The sequence below is a fragment of the Cheilinus undulatus genome, linkage group 13, assembly GCF_018320785.1.
Source record: "Cheilinus undulatus linkage group 13, ASM1832078v1, whole genome shotgun sequence".
Lineage (NCBI taxonomy): Eukaryota > Metazoa > Chordata > Actinopteri > Labriformes > Labridae > Cheilinus > Cheilinus undulatus.
In genome coordinates this window covers 38,211,632-38,232,804 of record NC_054877.1, presented here as the reverse complement: position 1 = coordinate 38,232,804, position 21,173 = coordinate 38,211,632, and the positions used below count along the sequence as shown (strand labels likewise).

The window sequence follows — 21,173 nt, the reverse complement described above, 5'->3', positions numbered from 1 at the left end:
GACATATAAATCTCTTTGGTTTCAGGTGGAGGAACAACCCATCAGAGAAATCAACCTCTACATGTACCTCTACTTTGTCGTCTTCATCATTTTTGGATCCTTCTTCACCCTTAATCTCTTCATCGGTGTCATCATTGATAATTTCAATCAACAGAAAAGAAAGATAAGTACTGAGAATACCGATGTTAGGTTTGGTTCATATGTTTACAAGTAGTTTTGTATCTAAACCTTTTAGGTTGGATTTTGCAGACACAAGCTGTTTCACATTTAAAGTCATAATGTTTTGATTTATCTATATTTGATTGCCCATGAAAATAAAGAACTGTATGCAAAACAATCTGACCCAGTTTTGGGCTTAAAAAATAACATTAGATGGTGTTTTTGGTTATACTTAGGTGGACAGGATATCTTCATGACTGAAGAACAGAAGAAGTACTACAACGCTATGAAGAAACTGGGATCTAAAAAGCCTCAAAAGCCGATACCAAGGCCTGCGGTAAATAAAATGTTAAATGTAATAGATTTTTAGAGGCATGCCTTTCAGCAGTCATGTTAAGGTGGTATTGATGCTGTGATAATTAATAACTGGTTTCCCATTTTTTATTTTCCAATCCCAGAACATTCTCCAAGCCTTCTTCTTCGATCTCGTGACCAGGCAAGCCTTCGACATCATGATCATGATGCTCATCATCGTCAACATGGTGACCATGATGGTGGAAACAGACGAGCAGTCACAGCGCATGGAGTCCATCCTCAACAAGATCAACCTGGTCTTCATTGTGATCTTCACCACCGAATGCCTGATCAAGATCATCGCCCTCCGTTGTTATTTCTTCACAGTTGCTTGGAACATCTTTGATTTTGTGGTGATTATTCTCTCTATCGTGGGTAAGTAGACCAACTTTTAAAATGAGATTCCCTCTTCCAGAGTGGTTCTGTTTTTCAGAACAACTGATTAATCTGTGATGTAATACATTAACAGTGAAATACTAAGAAACTGGTAAAAGATAAACAGTTTTTATAATGTGAATAAAACTACTACACCTCTCTAATTAAACACTTGAAGATTTGTTAAACAATTTACCATTTATTTACAGAGATACAAAAGGAGGCAGATGAAATTGAGATGAAGCAGCTTATGGCAAATAATTGCGTTTTCTCTGCTACTGGACGTGTGCCAAAGACAGCATTTTGTCTACTTACAGGACACCAAAAGGGGCACTTTGTCCTTTTTTTTTTTTCAACTTGTAGGGTACATAAGAAGGCCTTTTGGTACTTGCTGTGTACTTATAGGGCACCCAAAAGGACACTTTGTCAGATAAGATCTTTTCTACTTATTTGGCACCAAAGAGGGTACTATGTCAGATTTCTAAAATGGTTTCTTAATAGGGCTCTTTATCATGGTTATCTACTTTAGAGGCTTCCAAAAGGGCCTTTTCGCTGCCAATAGTGCACCAAGGGGGGGCGATCGCCCCTTGCCCTCCTGTGAGTCTATTTTGCATGTTTATATAAGCATGTCAATTTTTTTCTACTTATAGGGCACCAGAAAGGACATTTGTCAAAGAGGACACTTTGTCACATCACTTTTGTCTACTTATAGGACACCAAAGAGGGCATTTTAGCACATTATGTGAACTTACAGGGTACCAAAAAGGACACTTCGTCAGATTTTGTCAACTCACTGGATGTAGACCTATGTAGAATGTTTGGGATGTAGACAGTGCATTTTGACTTATTTGCACAGCCTAGCTGGCTCAGAATCCACAAAATCTTTTTTTCAATGAGGCTCTGAAAGAGTCTGAAATTAATAGAGTTGGCTGTAGCTTGGCTGTTAAAGGTAATTTCTTAAATTAGCTGACTATCTTTATGTTGAGGAATGGTCGAATCAGTCAGTGGAAAGTTGGTTGACTGAGACTCATACAACCTTTTCCATAAAACCTTTGATGTGTTTTGTGTTTTGTTTTATTTTACAAAGAGACTTTTCTCTCTTTTCAGGGATTGTTCTTGCAGACATCATTGAGAAGTACTTTGTATCTCCAACCCTGTTTCGAGTCATCAGACTGGCAAGGATAGGACGTGTACTTCGACTCATACGTGCAGCCAAAGGAATAAGGACTCTACTGTTTGCCTTAATGATGTCCATGCCAGCTCTGTTCAACATTGGCCTCCTCCTTTTCCTTGTCATGTTTATTTATGCAATATTTGGTATGGCAAACTTTGCCTACGTGAAAAAACAGGATGGGATCGATGACATGTTTAACTTTGAGACCTTTGGGAATAGTATGATCTGTCTTTTTCAGATCAGCACCTCAGCAGGTTGGGACAACCTGTTGAGTCCTATAATGGCCAGCTCCCCTGATGAATGTGACATTAACTATGTCAATACTGGCACCAACACCCGGGGAAACTGTGGCAGCCCCTCAGTGGGCATAGCTTTCTTTGTCAGTTACATAATCATTTCTTTCCTCATCGTGGTAAATATGTACATAGCTATCATTCTGGAGAACTTCAGTGTCGCCACAGAGGAGAGTACAGAGCCACTGAGCGAGGACGACTTTGAAATGTTTTATGAGGTGTGGGAAAAGTTTGACCATGAGGCCACACAGTTCATTGAGTTCTCCATGCTGTCAAGCTTCGCTGACACTTTGTCGGAGCCTCTGCGCATCGCTAAGCCCAACAAGATCCAGCTGATCTCCATGGACCTTCCCATGGTCAGTGGGGATCGGATCCACTGCCTGGACATCCTGTTTGCCTTCACAAAGAGAGTCCTGGGAGAGTCTGGCGAAATGGACGCCCTCAAGCAGCAAATGGAGGAGAAGTTCATGATGACCAACCCCTCCAAAATCTCCCATGAGCCCATCACGTCCACACTGCGCCGCAAACTGGAGGAGGTGTCAGCGATCATCATCCAAAGGTGTTACAGGAGGCATCTGGTGCGCCGGCAGATGAAGCAGGCCTCCTACCTCTACAGACAGATCAACTATGAGACGGTGGTGGACGTGGAGAACGCTCCTGAAACAGAGGGGCTGATAGCCTCTTTGTTACAGCACTATGGACCCGTGGAGCCCGAGGTTGTAGAGACAACAGAGGACCCTCTGTCTTCACCACCGTCGTATGACAGCGTGACCAGGGCAGCCAGTGACCAGTCTGAGGTTTTCAGAACAATACCCAGAGACTCTGAACTCGGAGAGCCGGGGGAAAACTACGAAGAAACTTTTCTTTGAGACTCATCTGTGTGGAGAACGTATGTTTGTGTGGCTTTTATTTGTTTTGTTTACAGCAGAGAAATGTGGCGCAGAATAACTCTAGGTCAAAAGATTAACTTTTTTTTATATGTTAGCAAATTATGATGAAATATGCAACATTTTACAGACCTCAAAGCCTCTGTTTCAAATTAGATATTGAGAATTCAATTTGTTACACAGTCATCACTGCCACAAGAGGGTTAAACTTTTCCTTTATCATTTTTGTAAACAAGTTTGGCAGGTAATGATGGTAAAAGACAACAAGATAGAAAAGAAATGGTGCAGTTTTGTTATGAATTTTCTTCCAGTAATTCAACTGTACAAAAAACATAAGCCAGTCATTTAACCCTTGCAAGAGATTATCATTTGGTAGCTTGCTAGCAGGCTAGCTAATAAAGCTACTTGTCCAGTACAGTAAGTTCTCCTTGGCTATTAGGAGACCTTCTTAGCTAAAATTTTGCAGCAATGTGTTTTGGGCATTCAAATGCCAAGTGACTCCTTTTTAGTAAGTGCATCCACACTATGCAGTAACAATACATGTTGATGACTTGATATCTGAACTCACTTGCCAGTGTTTTATGTAAACAACAGCCCATTCATCATTTCTATGGCTCTCATTGAAGCTTGATGTCCCAGCATGCCGTGTGCATATACTAATGAACAGGGGTGAAGTCGCTATGAGTTCAGAGGCTAGCAGGGCCCCTTTAACAGCTTTTCTTCCTCATGTTGTCAGAAGAATGCTTTTAAAGGAAACACTGATATGCTATTTAGTAATAAATACTTGTGGGCCACTGATTAAACTGAAATGACAATTCAAGACAAGAAGTTACAAAAAAGTTGTGATGTCTCATCTGGAAGAGATGGAAGCATGCTTCCATTTGAAAGGCAATTTTGTTTTTTTTCTATGTTTGTTTTTTTTAAGATATGAAATAGGCACAATAGTCCCACATAAGGAGTCGTTTGTGGCTGAAAGACTAGCTTTTGTAACTCAACTATGTGAAATGATCTGGATCTCTTAAAAGAGCGAGAGGGGTCTGGTTGCAGACCGTACATCCCTGAAGGCCACTCTCGCAGACGGTTCTGTGATATACCGTCTCTGTTGGAACAGAATACTAGTAAAAGTTGGGATACTTGGGTCAAAGTCAAAAACCGGACCTGCAAAACCTAATTGTAAAATGTTTAATAGAGTTGAGCAAAAATTCAGCTTACAGGATAAAAGCTTAACCTCCATGAAAACATTCTAACACAGCAAACCTAGCTCACATAGCTGCATTAGCTACTTACAGTAGCTACATAGCTATCTTAAGCTAAAATCACAAAGCAGCTACTTAGCTGTGTTATCTATGTAAGCCTTGGTTACATTTGTTAAAGTGCATGTTGCTAAAGCTAACTTAGCTACATTGGCTTATGTAGTTGTTGGGTATGTAGATAGCAGAGCTATGTTAGCTTTAGCTCAAGTTAATGAAGCTAAAGTGAGCCACCATTCTTGTAACTATTTCTTAAACAGGTCCTTGCATAATGTAATCCAGGATTAGACTTCTGACCTTTATTCTGTTTTATATGAAATTTTGCAATGTGATTTCATCATGTACTGCCAGACTTTGTTTATGAATAAAGTAGAATTAAAACAAAACTTATAAACTGGGACTACGTTATACTGGCAAATTAAAACACTTCTGTTCTGACAGATTTCATCTCACATGAATGCTCTGTGAGAGTGGCCGTCAGAGAAGTGTGGTCTGCTGCCAGGTGAAGTTATTCTTCTGTATGTAGTCTGAGCTATTAGATATCAAACCATCGTTGGTACACATAAAGCTTTAAGGGTTACTGCCTGGTATCAGAATGTTCAAATTGGTTATAAATCTTTGTTAGTGCATTTCATAAACAGAGTGTAAAAGTAGGGGCACAATGAAGAGTGGCCAACCATCAGATCTGATTGGCTACACAAATATCTTTGGTTGGTTATTTACCTTTAAAGAGGCAGGGTTTAGACTAATATTGACTATTCAGGCTTTATCCCGACAGACTGCTAATAGCTAGTTTTTCATTTTAATATTGCTTATTTCCTTTTGTTAAGAATTAAAGCTAATGGTTCACAAAAGGTGGGGCGGGGGCCAAAACTGGGTCCAGGAACTGGCTTCAGTAAGTTACAAAAAACATTGTGTCAAAAATTCTATGATGTACAAAAGCCTTAAGTGGATGTACTCCAATTTAAAACTACTTTTTAATGTGTTTTCCCATGATAATGAGTAAATTCTGGTTGTTTTCTTGTAACATTGACCTTTTTATCTTGTTAGCTTTGGATGACAAAGTTGGTATTCCATTGTTAATTTCTTTAAATCTCGAGAAAACAACCAGAAATTTGGGTCACAGTTTCTCATAAAGGAGGTGCTTTTAGGTCCTGAGACTGGACTAGATGAGCCACTGCATTTAGCAGTGACTTTGGACAGTAACCAAGCTAAGAAGATTTGAACATTGCTACTTTGTTTTTACCTTTTAAGGTTAAAAAATGCATTTCTAAATCCTAAATGTTCATAGTTAAGAAGATGTGATAAGCTCTTTTCATGCATGCACTCCTGGAAATTTGTGGTTTCTTTTTCACTCTTGTTTGTAACGGCAGAATGTTTTCTAGGGAGATGAGGGAGGGATGAGGCAGGAGTAAATTTACAAGAGAGCTCATTGGGAAGTCAGTTGAATTAATCTAGCTGTTGACTTTTGCTCATGTGGCTCATACATAAATAATCCAGAAATATGTGTGTATTCTGCATGAGTGAGAGTAGTGATGTTTAGAATAGGAGAAAGTTGACTCCTGGTTAAAATCAGAATCACAAATATCGACATGATCATGACACAAACGCAGAAATTCACAGCTGCTTTTTATCTTGTTATTCAGTTTATGCAACAACAAATTCTCTGAAAAGTCCTGGAGTGTTTTCTTGTGCAAAAACTGTATATCTGATAATTCTGTCATCCACTGAGCGTTTCAAGTTGAACTTGCTGATAACAAAGGTCTGTGTGTTCTAATAATCCCTGAATTATGTGCCTGATTTTGACTGTTGTTCGCACACTTCTCTGAATCTCTTTTGACCATGTGATTTGATCTGATGGATGTAGGTACAGGAAGCACGAATGCACTGTGAGTTCATTTTGTAATTAACTTTGTAAAGAGCTTTGAGGCTGTGTGATGTACATAAAACTTATTTTTACCTATTTTTTGTAATGTATTTATATTGAAAGACAATATCAGTGACTCACATGTCGGCCATAACAAGATATGATCAACATTATATAAATAGACTACATCCATTTTTATATGAAGAACCTCCCTCAAAATCTGATCGTCTGTAATGCTTTTAGGTTGATCATTCATGGATCGTTTTATTCAAAGGCAATAAAACTTTTCCATATACTTTGCAGTTTTGCAGCTTTCAAATATTTGATGTGTTTTTTTACATATTTGAATAACTACAGTGAATTCCAAGCTGCAGTGTCTCTCTATTTTCACATGAGGAACCAGTTAGCTGATTTGACCTCATTACAAGGCAGGGCGCTGTTAAATCTCTCCATGTGTATAAAAAAAAACAGGACAGATGTGCAAACCTCTGCTTCTCTGTGGCTCTCTGTCCCTGTGAGTGTATTGCCCTTTAAAGCTTGAGTTTGTTTATAATTCCTCCACAAACGCTGCACAATCGCATAAAACCCATCAACAATGTGGCCCAAATGATCTGCACTGATTATATTTATTTACTGAAGAATGACAGAGGGCAGCGTCTCAATTTAAAATAATAAATGACAAGGTTGAAAAAACCCTATTCTATTTGCACAAACACCCTCTAATAATGAAGATTTTTTTACTTTCTCTTTAGTTTTCTGTGCATTCTCTGCCTTTTTCCCCCTCATTTCTGAGCATTTTCCATCTTCAGGAGTCTTTCTCCTTGAAGACGTCACTGAGTTATATCACAGGAATGTTTATTGCATTTAAGGTTTCAGTGCCAAACTCAAGTTAATAGTTGAGCTCTGCCACATTTGCAGTTTGAAAAAAAAAATCACCAAGGGTGCCAATTTGGATTTAGCCCCAAAGAGATTTCCTCTCTCTGGTTGTCGGGGTGGTCAAATCCAACTCTGACCAGCTGGGATAGAGGGATAATCTGTGTGTAAAAAAAAAATCACTTGTTTTAATTACACACTCAAAGACACACAAATGCACGCACTCGCTCTTTCTCTCTCTATCTCTCTCTCTCTCACATGTGCATTCATACAGTACACATGTAAACTTTCTCGCATCTACACGGCGACACCCCCTCATAACTCACATTGTACTCATATCCATATAAATCACAGCTGCTTACTTTGAATTGAATTTGTGCGTAAAGTGCCAGTGAAATGGGACTTGACTGAATGGGACTTGGTAATTGATCTGATTTTTAAGCGTTTGGACATGTGGCAGAGATTAAAGCTTCATCAGAGAGAGCAAACATTTTTAAAAAGATTAAAAAGGCACTATGTCTAATTACAAAATGCACCAGCACATGCTGAAACACCACAATGTCAGTGCAGTGCAGCACAGATCACCTACATTTAACATGCTACACTTTAATATAAAAGACATTTGATGGATTGCATGTTCTATATGTGTCATTAACATGAAGTTAAAGGTCACGGCGAGCGCCGTCATCGTCGCTCAAAGAGGTCAGAGTGAATGCATTTCATTTTTCAGCTGGACAGTTTTTAAATCTGACCATGTTGGACTTGAACCAGTCATCATAGTTTAGTCAATTCATTATTTAAGGATTTAATAAACAGTAAAATAACCATAGAAACCAATTAAACATGAATGGAAATGTGATCACTTCACAGCGGTCCATGCCGTGCCTGTTCATTGACTGTATATTAACCCCTTGAGACCTTGCATGTACATATGAGAAGATTACATTTTGGCTTTCTTACAAGATAGCAATGAATTCTACTATTAGAATTTCTGAGATAATTGTCAAAATTTCCCATAAAACTTTAAGTAATTTTCTTGGTTGTTGGGGAGATGTTGCTAAAAAAATTTCAGGAAATTTCATGAACATTTTTGGGGATATTTTTGAATGTTTTATTTGAAGTTCTGGAAGTATTTGTTCTGAAATATTAAAGTATTTTAATGGTAAATTAGGGAATTTATTTGTAAATATTCTGGAATTTAATTGAAATTTTTGGGGAAGAAATATCTTTTTAGATTTCCCTAAATTTTCATGACAATTTGGGGGAATCTGGAAATTTTTCATGGAATTCTTAGGAAATTTCTTTGAAATTTTTTGTGGTATTTGCTTTAAAATTTTGGGGATTTTTTTTGTTTGTTTGTTTGTTTGTTTGTTTGTTTTTTGTATTTTTGGTGACCATTTTTTAAAAATCTTTAGTCTTTTTCAGAAAGTTTTGCTAAAACATTTTTTAAATATTTTAGGAAATTTGTTTGTTTATGGGATTTTTAGGACCTGAGCACTGACATAGGTTTGGCGAGGACCTATAGACGTAATTTTTCTGTCAGAAGAGATGCTATTTTGGGGGCTTTAACTTGCTCAAAAGCTCACCAAACTTAACAGAAAATTGTCGCCCAGTGGAATTTTTTCTTTTTTGGTGGAATTGTATGAGTCCATACAGCAAGAGCCCCACATGGGCTCCAAACATGAGAAAAGGGACTGTGTAAGAGCTACAGGCATGAAAATCAGTACATACACTATATATATCATGATTGAACTGTAAATGTACAGGAAGCATACTACAAATGACTAAAGGTCAAATTTTGGTATTTTTTGGGCAATTCACAAGTTTTATATTTTAACAAACTATTCTGAGTGATTTTATCTGATTGACTCAAGCATTTTTGTGCTAATACTAGACAACCTGGAGATCTAAAGTTGTGCGAACTGTGAGTTTTCACTGTAGGTCAGGGCCGTGACTGGAACCTAAACTTAAACTGCTTTTGTACAGTTTTTGCTGTGAAAATAGACCAATAATGCCTTATAGCTTTTTAATGCTTTTGTCAATTGTCACTAAACTTCACAGGAATGATCAATCAAACATTGACCCTGAATGCATTTATACATCAATATCATTACTTTTTCACAGCTTCAGAGATATTCCTGTGTGGTACATTTAGAACAGATAAAAATGTCAGGATTAATTTGCAAATAATCTTGAGTTAACTATGAAATTTGTTAGATTAATCACAATTTAAAAAGTTCATCTCTTTATAGCCCTAGATAATAGGCAAACCTTAAAGATGCTGAACTTGAAATTAGTCATTTTATAAGAAACAGTGTGTTATATGTGGTATGATCGCAATTTCTCGGTATGAATAATTGATCACAGATGTTGCAGTTCCTCAACAACCTCCTCAATATCCACTAACTCTTAAAACCTGTGAAAACAACAATAAGGAGAACTGCTTTCACCAGTTTTTCCTCTTGATTTACCGATCAACAGTTGAGATGTCTGCAGCCAGGCTGCTGGTAATATTCAGTCAATATCATGTTATGTTGCGTTGCGTTGCGTTGACATTGTGGTGGAGATCAGGGCTCCTTCCATACCAAACTCATCACACTATGTCTCTATAGTACTTGCTTCATGCACTAGGGCATAGCTATGTTGGAGTAGAAATGTGCCTTCCTCAAACTGTTGCCACAAAGTTTGAAGCATATCATTGTCCAAAATGTCTTGGTGTGCTGAAGCATGAAGACTGGCCTTCATAAAGGGCCTAGCCAAAACCCTAAAAAAACAGCCCCATACTGTTATTCCTCCTCCACCACACTCCACAGTTGGCACAGTTCAGTCAGGCAGGTAACGCTCTCCCGGCATTTGCCAAACCCAGACTCACCCATCTAACTGCCAAACAGGGAAGCGTGATTCATCACTCTACAGAACAAGTGTCCATTAATCCAGATGCAAAGGCGGCATCCATCACAGTACCACGCTTGAAGTCAATGAGATCTTCAGAATGACCCATTCTGTATCGTATTTTGAATAATAACCTGAATAATCACCACTCTTATCAAAGCAACCAACTATTTTTTTGTATTGATTTATTCTGCAGTAATATAACCTGTTAAAATTGTAAACCTCTCATTAGAACAGAATTACCTTTTTTTGATAATGTTAACGATGCGGACGGGCACACTGAGCAAAAACATTCGGATTGTAATGTCAACCTTCACAGTTAAGCCATGATGAGCACAATAGTCAAGATTCAAGACAATAAAGTTTTACAAAACAGACAACTTTGAGGGAAAAATAAACAAATAATGACCCATAGTGGCAAAATGAGCAGCAAAAAGTTGTGAAAATGGGTGAACAGTAGAAGATACGGGTAGAAAAGCAATCAAAGTGGTTAGAAATCAAGTGAAAAAGAGTTAAAAAGAGAGGGGAAAAGGGTTGTAAATGGCAAAAAAAAAAAAAACAGTTAAAAGAGGCACAAATGGGTGAAAAAAAGGAAAAAGTAAGCAGAAAAAAGTGATGAAAATGGTGCAAAAAGTGGCAAAAAGGTCAGAAAGTGACAAGACAAGGGGTTAAAATGGGAAAAAAGAAGCAAAATGTGGAGCAAACTGTGGTGAAAATTGGTTTAAAATTTTTAAAAATTGATTTAAAGTGCCAGATAAGGGTAGAAAAAGTGGTTAAAGTGGGCTTAAAGTGCCAAATAGGTTGAGAGTGGCAATAAAAGATGGTTAAAAGAGTCAAAGGTGGGTTAAAGTGAGCAGAGATTGGTTAAAAGAAGCAGAAAGCAGTTAAATATGGGTGGCAAAAAATCAGGTGAAAGGGGTTGAAAAAGGCAAAAAGAGTCATAATAGACAGTCAAAAGTGATGAAAATGGTCTAAACCGTGGCAAAAATAGTCTGAAAGTGGCAGATAAGAGCAGGAAAAAGTGGCAAAGGGTTAAAAAAAACAGGTGAAAAGGGGTCCAGAGGTGTCAAAAACTGGTTAAAAGTGGAACAATGGCTTAAAAGTGGCAGACTGAGTGAAAATTAGCAGAAAAGTCTAAAATAGTCAGGGGAAGTGCTGAAAGTTGGCTGAAAAGTGGCAAAAATGGTCTGAAAATGGCAAGAATAATGGTTAGAAGAGGTAAGAAGCAAAATGGGCAGCAATAATTGGTGAAAAGAGGTTAAAAGTGGCAAGATGAAAGTGGTAGATGAGGAGAGAAAAAGTGGTGAAAATGGGTTAAAAAGCACCAAAATGGTTACATTCATTTAAGTAATAAAAAGGTTAAAAAAGAGAGAAATGGGTGAAAAATGGCCAAATGTGGACGAAGTGGTCTAAAAGTGTCTAAAAAGCAGTGAAAAGAAATTCAGAAAGCATGAATGTATATTTCCAGCATCAGAACAAAACAAAGGCCTAACACATTTCTCCAAAACGAGGCAAGAAAGGATGTCAGCACCATGTATCCTGATCAACACAAATATTGATATCATCAATAGATCACAACTGGGACAGGACCATTTTCTGAGTTTTTCAGGGGCCCAGTTAATTCTGTGGGCAGGCCTACTAGTAGTCACTAGTACTAGCTGTTGAGTTTGACAAAAACTGTAAACAAGGCCAAGTGTCCCACAAAACAAAAGTAGAGTAGAGGAAATAGCCTTTTTAGGTACATGCCTGCCCTTCTGTCAGTGACTGCGCTCTGTAGGGATTTAGTTAGTGTTGTTGTGGCTAATGACGCCCAGATGGTGTGATGAGTCAATATCTAATTACTTTTCCCATGGCTCCTCTTTTTTTCTGAGAAATACTGACTGACCCTCGCTGTTAGAAAACATTGACTGCCACCAGCAGGACACTCGTGTGACTGCAGAGCAGGGCGAAAAGAAAAAAAGAGACTGATTTACCTCGTTACACACTCAGTAGATGATAAAGATGATAAAAGTATGGGCCAACAGAGAGGCCAGAAACATTCAAAATTTTGGATTTTGAGTCTAATCATGTACGTTTGGCAAACTGAAGCTCAAGTGAAATTTGGCCGTCTCTATAACTGCCTTATATAGCAAATGGCTAAGGGCCACAGTCAGAGGATTTAGTGAGGACAAAGTCTGCACATCTAGCACAGCTTATGAGCAATCCTGTTGTTACTTTAAGGCACAAATAATCAACTTTAGTTGGAATTTTATATAAAATAATAATTAAAAAAAAAAACACTGTGGGGAAGTTACTTCTAAAATACCTCCACTGTTTTTTAGTTTCTGCTGATAAGACTGTGAATGATGGCAAAACAACAAAACATTATGAAAATAAAAAGAACAGTCAGGGGCAACGACTCAATATACAACCCCAATTCTAAAAAAGTTGGGACACCACATAAAAGGGACATTTTACCATTTCTTGACAGACGGGACTGATATCAAAAGGCCAGAAAAGTAAGTGGAACTAATGAAAAACAGCTGGGGGAGCATTTTACAACTAATTAGGTGAATTGGCAACTGGTCAGTAACATAACTGGGCATTAAAGAGTCTCTCAGGAGTAAAGATTGTCAGAGGACCTACAGTACACAATATCATCAACAGTCTCAGAGAATCTGGAGAAATCTCTCCAGAAGGGACAAGGCTGAAGGTCAATATTGGGTGCTTGTGATCTTTGGACCCCTAGGAAGAAACCACATTTGAATATGCTCCATTAAAACCATCTGAGGCAAAATAGAAAACTGTTCTGTGATCAGATTAATCAAAATTTGAAATTCCTTTTGCTCCCAGGTTTTTTTTTTTTTTTTTGTTTTGTTTTTTTTGCAAGTTTAACTAAAAGGAGATTGGTAAAGAGAGTCTCCGTTTTGTCCTGATTCAGTTGTATTAAAGTTGGTTTCAATCCAGTATTTTGCAGTGTACTGATTGGGCTAAATGTGTTTATCTGAGTGTCATCAGCATTGGAATGATATAATTATATCCCTGGATGATGGACCAAAGTGGAAGCATGTACAAAGGAGCAAGAGGAACAAAAAGAGCAAGAAGAGGAAAATAATTTGACATCAGAGTCAGAAAATAATATGACAAAATCTTTTATCTGGATATTATTATTATTATTATTATTATTATTATTATTATTATAACCTTTATGTACAAGCCCAGCAAAAAAATATATATATTTTTTTTATAAAGGATACAGGACATAAGATCATAAGCATTATAATTGTTATCTTAAAAAATAGAAGAATATTTTTTTTCAGATATCAGACAAAATCAGGTTAGGCTTTTCCATAAAGGTATGTCTTAAGAGGAGATTTAAAAGAGATTGCTGACTCAGCTGATGTGATTTCCTTTAGCAGCCATCCATAGTTTTGGCACCTTCACCTTAATTACAAAGCCTTGCCCCCTTTTGTTCGTTTGTAAACACCAGGGGGCAATTACCTGAATATAGATTTGAATTAAAAATGTAGACTACTTTTATATTGTGCTTAATCATTTTTGAAAGAGCCAGAAAGATAAGTGTGGCATTTCAGAACAAAATGAAAGAATACAGTATAAAGGGAACCATGTCTGTACCTTGCACTGAAAAAGTTAAACAAATCAATAAAAATTCTGAAAACAAAAAGTCAGTTTTTATAGCTTTGTTGAAGAATAATTTTTGTCTGGAAAATCGATGTGCGAGATTTTGGCAGAGAAAGCGAGAAAGCTGCCCAACAAGCCGTGGATCTGTTCCTGGACCTCGACCAAACGAACGTACACCAGCAGGGGGCGATAATACGCCACTGTCTTAGGTCGTCCGCTAAAACCAACGAAGAAGAAACAGCAGCTAGCTGATTGATCAGCTACTTTCCAATAATTTGCTGCTCGTTCTTGTTCATGAAGGATATTTTCATTCAAGAAACGTCCCTATGTTATTTCTGCAGTTAAATCTCTCCGGCTGTATAAAATGGGTAACAGTTTTAATTTCTATTTGGATTATTTTAGTTTGTTTTGACGTTGTTAGCTTCTTTGCTAACACTAACTTCCTCTCTGTCTTGCCAGCAACCATAGAAGAGAATAAAGAAGTTTTTACTGTTTCTGTTAAATTTATAATAAGCTGAATAAGAAATGTTTCAACGTGTCTTCCACATAGCCCCAGTTTATCCCATGCTATTAAACTTGGCTTTTTCTTTTGATATATTACACAGTCAGTGAACTCACTATATGACAAACTTTAACAAACTTACTTAGTCAAGTGTCTCTAAAATATAATTATAGACGCAATAAAAGGGCCATTCATCAATACAAGCAAATACCTTTAGGGTAAAGTCACACTAAGACTGAATACGAATTTCTTATTTTATTTCATAAAATTTGCCATTTACAGTATGGTTTTTTTTTAGCAATAACATGTTTTTTATGTTTAAATTAGTTTTTTTTCATCTTTTTTAGGAATATTTATAGTATTAGTAAAACTAAGTGATTCTGAAACCTTTATAACCAAAACAGAAGTCCTACACATCCAATATGACCTGTTTATTGTTAACATAACACGTTGATATACTGTGTATTTCAAACGGATTAAATTTGTATTATGTTAAATCGGGCAGTCTGTAGGAGTTGTAAACAAAGGCCCAGTAATGTGTGTTTAGGACTTCTATTTTGCCGCCATGATATCAAACAGCTTTCACTGTCATTATTTTACTAGAACTCTATCAAAGTTTATTATTCTGCTAATTGGTAGCTAGTTGTTATTTTTTACAGAAAAAAATACCAGGATTTACGTATATTGTTCAATGCCACTCAGCTAAAAACAATGAGGTATGGTTTTTGGTCCATACTCTTAAAGCTAATATGATAATACCCTGTCTGACTCCCTTGTTTATGCAGAGGGTCCCCTGCCTCTCTCCTCTCTGAGGCTCCTGGTTCCTCCTCTCAGGGTGATGTCGGCTGTCATGTGGAAGGCTGTCTGTTTGAGAAACATGAAGCATTATGGGAAAGTGGAGGAGTTTATATCCATGGTATCTGAGGTCATCCCTGACCTCCTGACAGACGGACAGATGAGGCTGCTAACTCTGGGCTTAAGAGCAAAGGTAACAGATCCAGATGCAGCTGGTGTCTTCATGAATTTGTCACATTTGCATTATTTTAATTGCGTATTTTGTATTTTTTTTTTAAATCACTGTTTACTCTAAATGTCATTTTAAATGATGAAAATGGTAGATTTTAAGCTTCTTAATTTTCAATCCTGTAAGGTCAAATAGAACTTATAGTCAGGCATAATTGAACTGGAGTAGTGCTAAAGTAAAGTGTGAGGAATGAAGCACTGAGAACATGGCATTAAGGGTCTTCTTCTGTTGTGTTTTTTAAATTTTTCTGCACAAGTAGCACCACATATTGCTCTATCTTTTGACCCCCAAAACAGTAGCTGATGGAAGCATGCACAAAACATTTACATGTTGTGAAGTATTTTGATGTAGAAAACCCACTTTTGACTCTTTTCCCTTGACTTATCCAGATGATGCTACAGCTGTTAAGTTCTAAACAACCAGAGGATCTCACAGCTGTGAAAACTCACTTAAACACCCTGCTGCTATCTAGCTCAAACCAGGTGGAGGAATTTTTCCCCAATTATATTAAGTCCTGTAGGTTGAAGCAGCATTAGATGTATTTGACAAGTTATCATATTTTACTGAGCAGGTTTGTCCAGAAGATGAAGCTCTTGAAGAGAACTTTGTGAGGCTTGTTCAAAACCTCCTGGAGGACCCAAAAGAAAGAAAACATTTCCTCAAGGTGCGTCTCTGCTTCTACCTCAGTGTTTGTTAACTGGAGTAAACTTTATGACCATGCTTTGAACTAAAGTTTTCTGTTTCAATAGACCGTGTTTCCTGTGGAGTTTGGGTCTGACTTTGATTCAGCTTTAGAGAATCTGCTTTGTGAGTTCTTCAGTAGACTGGAGGAGATGCTGCATATACCAGACTTCAAGCAGGTGAAATCTTCTTATACTGTTAAAACTGCAACATGGGATTATTTTTCTGGTTCAAGCTTACATGGTCAAGTTCTGTTTGTCATATAAAGACTGCTAAAGACTGTGGATCAGTGATTCACCCTCTGTGCTGGAGGAGTGTGTGCCCAAAGAGGACGACCTCAGAGTTCTGCTCAGGAGCAAGGCCTGTGTAGGGAGGATGACCAACAAGGATTCAAGAGGTAAAATCTGTCTGAGCTATCAGCTGGGGGCTGAATAAACTATACATTTACATGAAAAGTTTACTCCAGCCACTTCCAAAGCAGTATCCTTTTTGTATAGAGTAGGGTCTCAAAATAAATGGTTAATTCTGATTAACTGATTAGAATTTAAAGAAATAACGTATCACATTTTAATGCAAAAATTGATTGCATGCGTCACTGTTCTTAAAACTTTCCACATCAACTTTTTTTTATCTACTCTGTAAATCTCTTTGACTTTTGATCAGATCAACACAATCACCACTAAGGGGGCAAATGAGGTTATGATTTTTGAAAAAGTAAATTTTTCTAGATGATATGTTTGACTATAAGATCGCCTTTCCTGACTGGCAGCTGAGTCACAGTAACCAGCCCATGAAGGGAATCCCCCCATACTATGAATTGCATTTTAAGCACCAGTGCATATCCTAATTTAGGCTCACAGTCGGGACATTTTTCAGTGATTTGCAATATTATATTTATTATAATTTCTTAGCTTTTATTTAAACCCAGTTGAGAATCTTTCTGACAAATATTGGGATAACAGTAACTCAAAACTGTCAGCTAAACATTTGTCCATATTTTTTTTTACCTGATTTATATTCTTTCTTTTAGCTTTGTGACATCTAGGAACATCAGGGACATAAAACTCAGTAACTGGAATACATGTGATATTTTATTTTGTGCCTTAATATATGAGAACGACTGGTTGGAATCTCTCATGTATATGCTCTTATTTCAAGTAGTTTGTAGTTAGCAAGTGACAGGGCTGAAAAAAATTAAATGTTATTTAACCTCCTGAAACCTGAGCTTTTGTTTGGAATGCGTTTTTTTAGTTTCTCCCACATATTTTGGATAAGTAGGACCTGATATAATAAAACAGCCTTGTCATGAACGGTCATTTCTTAGAGATTTTCCTTTCCAAATTCACAAATTCCCTTTAAGTTTAAAGAAATTAAATAGAATTTTGGTGAAAATTCTTCAACATGTTTTATCCCATCAAAAGTACCCCAAAATTTCCTCACATTTCCCAGTTTCAACGAAACTTTCTCATAGTCTAAATAACCCCCCCCAAAAAAAATCCATGCAAATTCTTGAAATTTCAGAGCAAATTCCCCCTTACATCTCTTTCTTCCTTTCTATATTTCTTCAAATTCTCTAATAATAACAATACATTCCCCAAAATTCTGTAAAAATGACAGATACACCCAAACATCCAGACAAATTCTCTAAAATTTCCATGAAAATTCTTAAAAAATTTAAAGATCCTCCCCCCAAAAAACATTCTAAATACATTTCACAAATTTCATTTTTTTCATGGACCCAAAAAATCCCCCAAAAATTCTCCAAACATCCAAAACGGAAGTTAAAACATCAGTCTTGTCTTTGAACCGGATTTCTTGTAAATTTTCCCTTTCACAATCCAAATGAATTCCCTAAATTTTCAAAGATGTTCCCGAAAATACCTGTGAAAATTCTTAAACATATTTTTGAAGTTTTCCAGCTAAAGTGGCCCAAAATGTCTTTAAATAGTTCTCAAATCTTTAAAGCAAATTTCCCTTAAATTTTTTCAGCAAAATCTCAAAGATTTATATTCTTCAAAATTCCACAAAAATGAAGGAAACAAAAAAATTCCCTTAATTTCTATGAAGGATGACTACTTCCAAGCTCCCAATCCAATTCCCCAAATTCTCATGAAAATGCCAAAATAATCAAAGCAATTTCCCCAAATCTTCCGATGATAATTTTAAATATGCAAGCATGTTCCCATGTTTGATCATTTGTAAGCTAATTTCCCAAAACATCCAGACAGCAAATTCTCACATTTCCAGCAAATTACTTAAACTTCAGTGGACATACCAGACAGTTATGTCAAAAAATATAGTAGTGGAAATTATTACTAAGTTGTAGGATAGCCAAAATGTATTGTCCTCATATATGCATGCAGGTTCTTAGGAGGTTAACATTCAAAAAAGACTTATTCAAAGTATCAGATAAGAGTTTATACTTTCAGCATCAGGTAATATGTAGTAGGGCTGTAAAGGCTGAGAATACTTTTAACAAGCAAAAATTCTAAAAGACTGAGAGAATTAAATAATTTTTATTCATTCTTTAATTGTGTCCCTTAGATTTATTATGTGAACAGTTCAAGTTAAATAAACATTGTAAATAAAGTGATGGAGACTTACCAAGCACTCTTAATAAAAACAAACAAATCAATTAAAGATTGGTAAATTGATGAATTTGTTTTCTGTCATAGATGCAGTCCATTTTTGAGAGCTCAAATTTGCACTTTTCTAACTTTTTTACTCTCTTTTTAAACAGTTTTCTCTGACTCAGAGGAGCGACTCCTCTCATCACTATCTATTCCTCCTTCTCTGCAAATGACCAATGCCAAAGATGTGACGTCTAACCTCCAGATACAAAACTAAATACAATCTGAGCATGATTATTGTCAGAAGACAAAATCCAGTGGGATACAGAATTTGTTGTTGGCATCTAATGAGGAAACATACATTGTACAGATCAGCACTTCAGAACAAACACCAGCAGAGGAATGCAGGGAGAGCAACAGAGGAGCCTTACCCACTTGTCAGCCTCCCTCTATGTCTTCTCAGAGTCCTGTTCTGTCTGGCTCTGTGATTGGTCAACGTCCATATCAGAAAGCTGCACGCAAATGTGCTCAGTGTGGAAAGTGCTTCATGTACCCCATCAGCTCCTGGAGCATCAGTGCGTTCACACCAGAGACTATCCTTACAAATGCTCTCAGTGTGGAAAGGCGCTCAGGACGGCATCTAAATTGGCAGTTCACAGGAAGCATAAGTGCACAAACGCAGCTTATCTCTGCATGAAATGTGGAAACAGCTTTCAGACTGCACAGGACAAGAAAGGGCACAGGTGTGTTCAAACTGCACAAAAGCTTGACTGTTCAGATTGTGGACAGAGCTTTGATACAATGTCCCTCCTGGGGAGGCGTGAGCTGACCCACATTTGGAAAAGTCATCTGCCTCAGATGGCCAACCAGTGCATGCGGCTTCTTGGCTCAGCAGCTGCTTCAACTGTCCAGGAGATGTGTCACCAACCAAAGAGGACAGTGGTCTGTGAGAGCTGTGGCAAAGTTTGCCAGAACAAAAGTGCACTGACACAGCTCCTGCGCAGTCACACAGGTGAGAAGACACTGAAGTGCACATACTGTGGGAAAGGATTCTTTATGCCTTCATCACTAACTATTCACATAAGGACCCACACCGGAGAAAAACCGTTTCTATGCTCTGACTGTGGCAAGGCTTTTACTACAGCTGGTTCGCTGAAGGTTCACAGACGCCTCCATACAGGAGAGAGGCCATACAAGTGCGCCTCGTGTAAGAAAGAGTTCATATCAGCAAGTTTACTTAAGACTCACATGCGCACTCACACTGGTGAGAGGCCATTTAAGTGCACGTATTGTGAGAAATGTTTCTCTAGGTCTGGAAACTTGACTGTACACAAAAGGATCCACACTGGAGAAAAGCCGTTTCTGTGCTTTGACTGTGGAAAGGCGTTTGTTTCAGCTGGTGACCTGCAGATTCACAGACGCACCCACACAGGAGAGAGGCCATACAAGTGCACTACATGTGGGAAAGGGTTCATGATGGCGCACAGACTTACACTCCATACACGCACCCATATCGGCGAGCGTCCTTACATCTGCTCAGAATGTGGAAAGAGGTTTTCTTCAGGGGCTGTGTTGAAAAACCATAAGAGGACACATACAGGAGTGCGACCATATGCTTGTCAGCTGTGTGCTAAGACATTCAAACGCAACACTTACCTGAAGAATCACTGAAAAACTCACAGTATCATCCAAATCAAGATAGTTTGATTCCTATGATCTGTTATGAAAGATCATATTTTTATGGTTGTTATACAAGTGATGGATATGACATTTTTGTTCTTTACAGTGGATACTAAGTCTACACACCTCTGTTAAAATAACACATTTTTGTGTTATTTTCCACCGTCAATGTAACTTGTAACAATGTACAAATCAATACACAGTATTCAGACCCCTTTCACCTTTCTCTATTGTCTAATGTTGCAGCTTGATGCTAAAACAGTACAAATTAATTCTGTCTCTCATTAATCTAGTAACCCATCATGACAAAGTGTTAACAGAATTTTTTGCAAATATATAGTCAAATATAAAAACTGAAATATATTGATAAAGCATAAAGACTCTTTACTCCGTAATTAGTTGAAGCCCTTTTGGCATCAATTATAACCTACCTTGAATATGTTGCAACAAACTTTGCACGCCTGGAGTGGGGGATTTCTGCCATTCTTTTTTGCAAATCCTCTCAAGCTCAGTCAGGCTGGATGGGGACGATCGGTGGAGGGCCATTTTTAAGTCTCTCCAGAGATGGTCGGTAGGGTTCACGTCAGGTCTCTGGCTGGGTCCCTCTACAATGTTCATTTTTCCCTGAGCCACTCCTGTGTTGTCTTGGCTGTGTGCTTAGGTTCATTGTCATGTTGCAGGTGAACTTTCAGCCCAGTCTAGGTCCTGTGAGCTGTGACACAGGTTTTCATTGCGTACATCTCTGCACTTTGCTTCATTCATCTTTCCCTCAACAACGACCAGTCGCTCATTCTCCGCTGCTGAAAAACACCCCCACAGCATGATGCTGCCACCACCATGCTTCACTGTTGGGATGGATGTGGGCAGGTGATGAGCGTTGCCTGGTTTCCTCCAGACCTAATGTCTAGAAGTAAGGCCAAACAGTTCAATCTTGGTTTCATCGGACCAAAGAATCTTGTTTCTCACATCCC

General features: G+C 37.7%; 2 protein-coding genes and 1 pseudogene across 2 annotated transcripts in view; all 3 read left to right on the top strand.

Moving 5' to 3' along the window:
* The window catches only part of LOC121520234 (sodium channel protein type 4 subunit alpha B-like), a 72,346-nt gene extending 69,122 nt beyond the window's left edge, over positions 1 to 3,224 (top strand). Inside the window, exons 25-28 of the mRNA XM_041803609.1 lie at positions 26 to 167; positions 396 to 496; positions 618 to 888; positions 1,996 to 3,224. Of these exons, the coding sequence (XP_041659543.1) occupies positions 26 to 167; positions 396 to 496; positions 618 to 888; positions 1,996 to 3,224 (1,743 nt within the window). The remainder of the gene's footprint in view (positions 1 to 25; positions 168 to 395; positions 497 to 617; positions 889 to 1,995) is intronic.
* A 10,752-nt stretch (positions 3,225 to 13,976) lies between these two features.
* On the top strand, positions 13,977 to 18,828 carry LOC121519987. The gene is made up of 7 exons (XM_041803153.1): positions 13,977 to 14,113; positions 15,033 to 15,235; positions 15,661 to 15,753; positions 15,843 to 15,935; positions 16,021 to 16,131; positions 16,221 to 16,349; positions 18,693 to 18,828. The coding sequence occupies exons 1-6, from the start codon at positions 14,110 to 14,112 to the stop codon at positions 16,320 to 16,322; spliced, it is 606 nt and encodes a 201-aa protein (XP_041659087.1). The 5' UTR covers positions 13,977 to 14,109; the 3' UTR covers positions 16,323 to 16,349; positions 18,693 to 18,828.
* LOC121520233 lies at positions 16,328 to 20,496 on the top strand (annotated as a pseudogene).
* Positions 20,497 to 21,173: the final 677 nt, after the last annotated feature.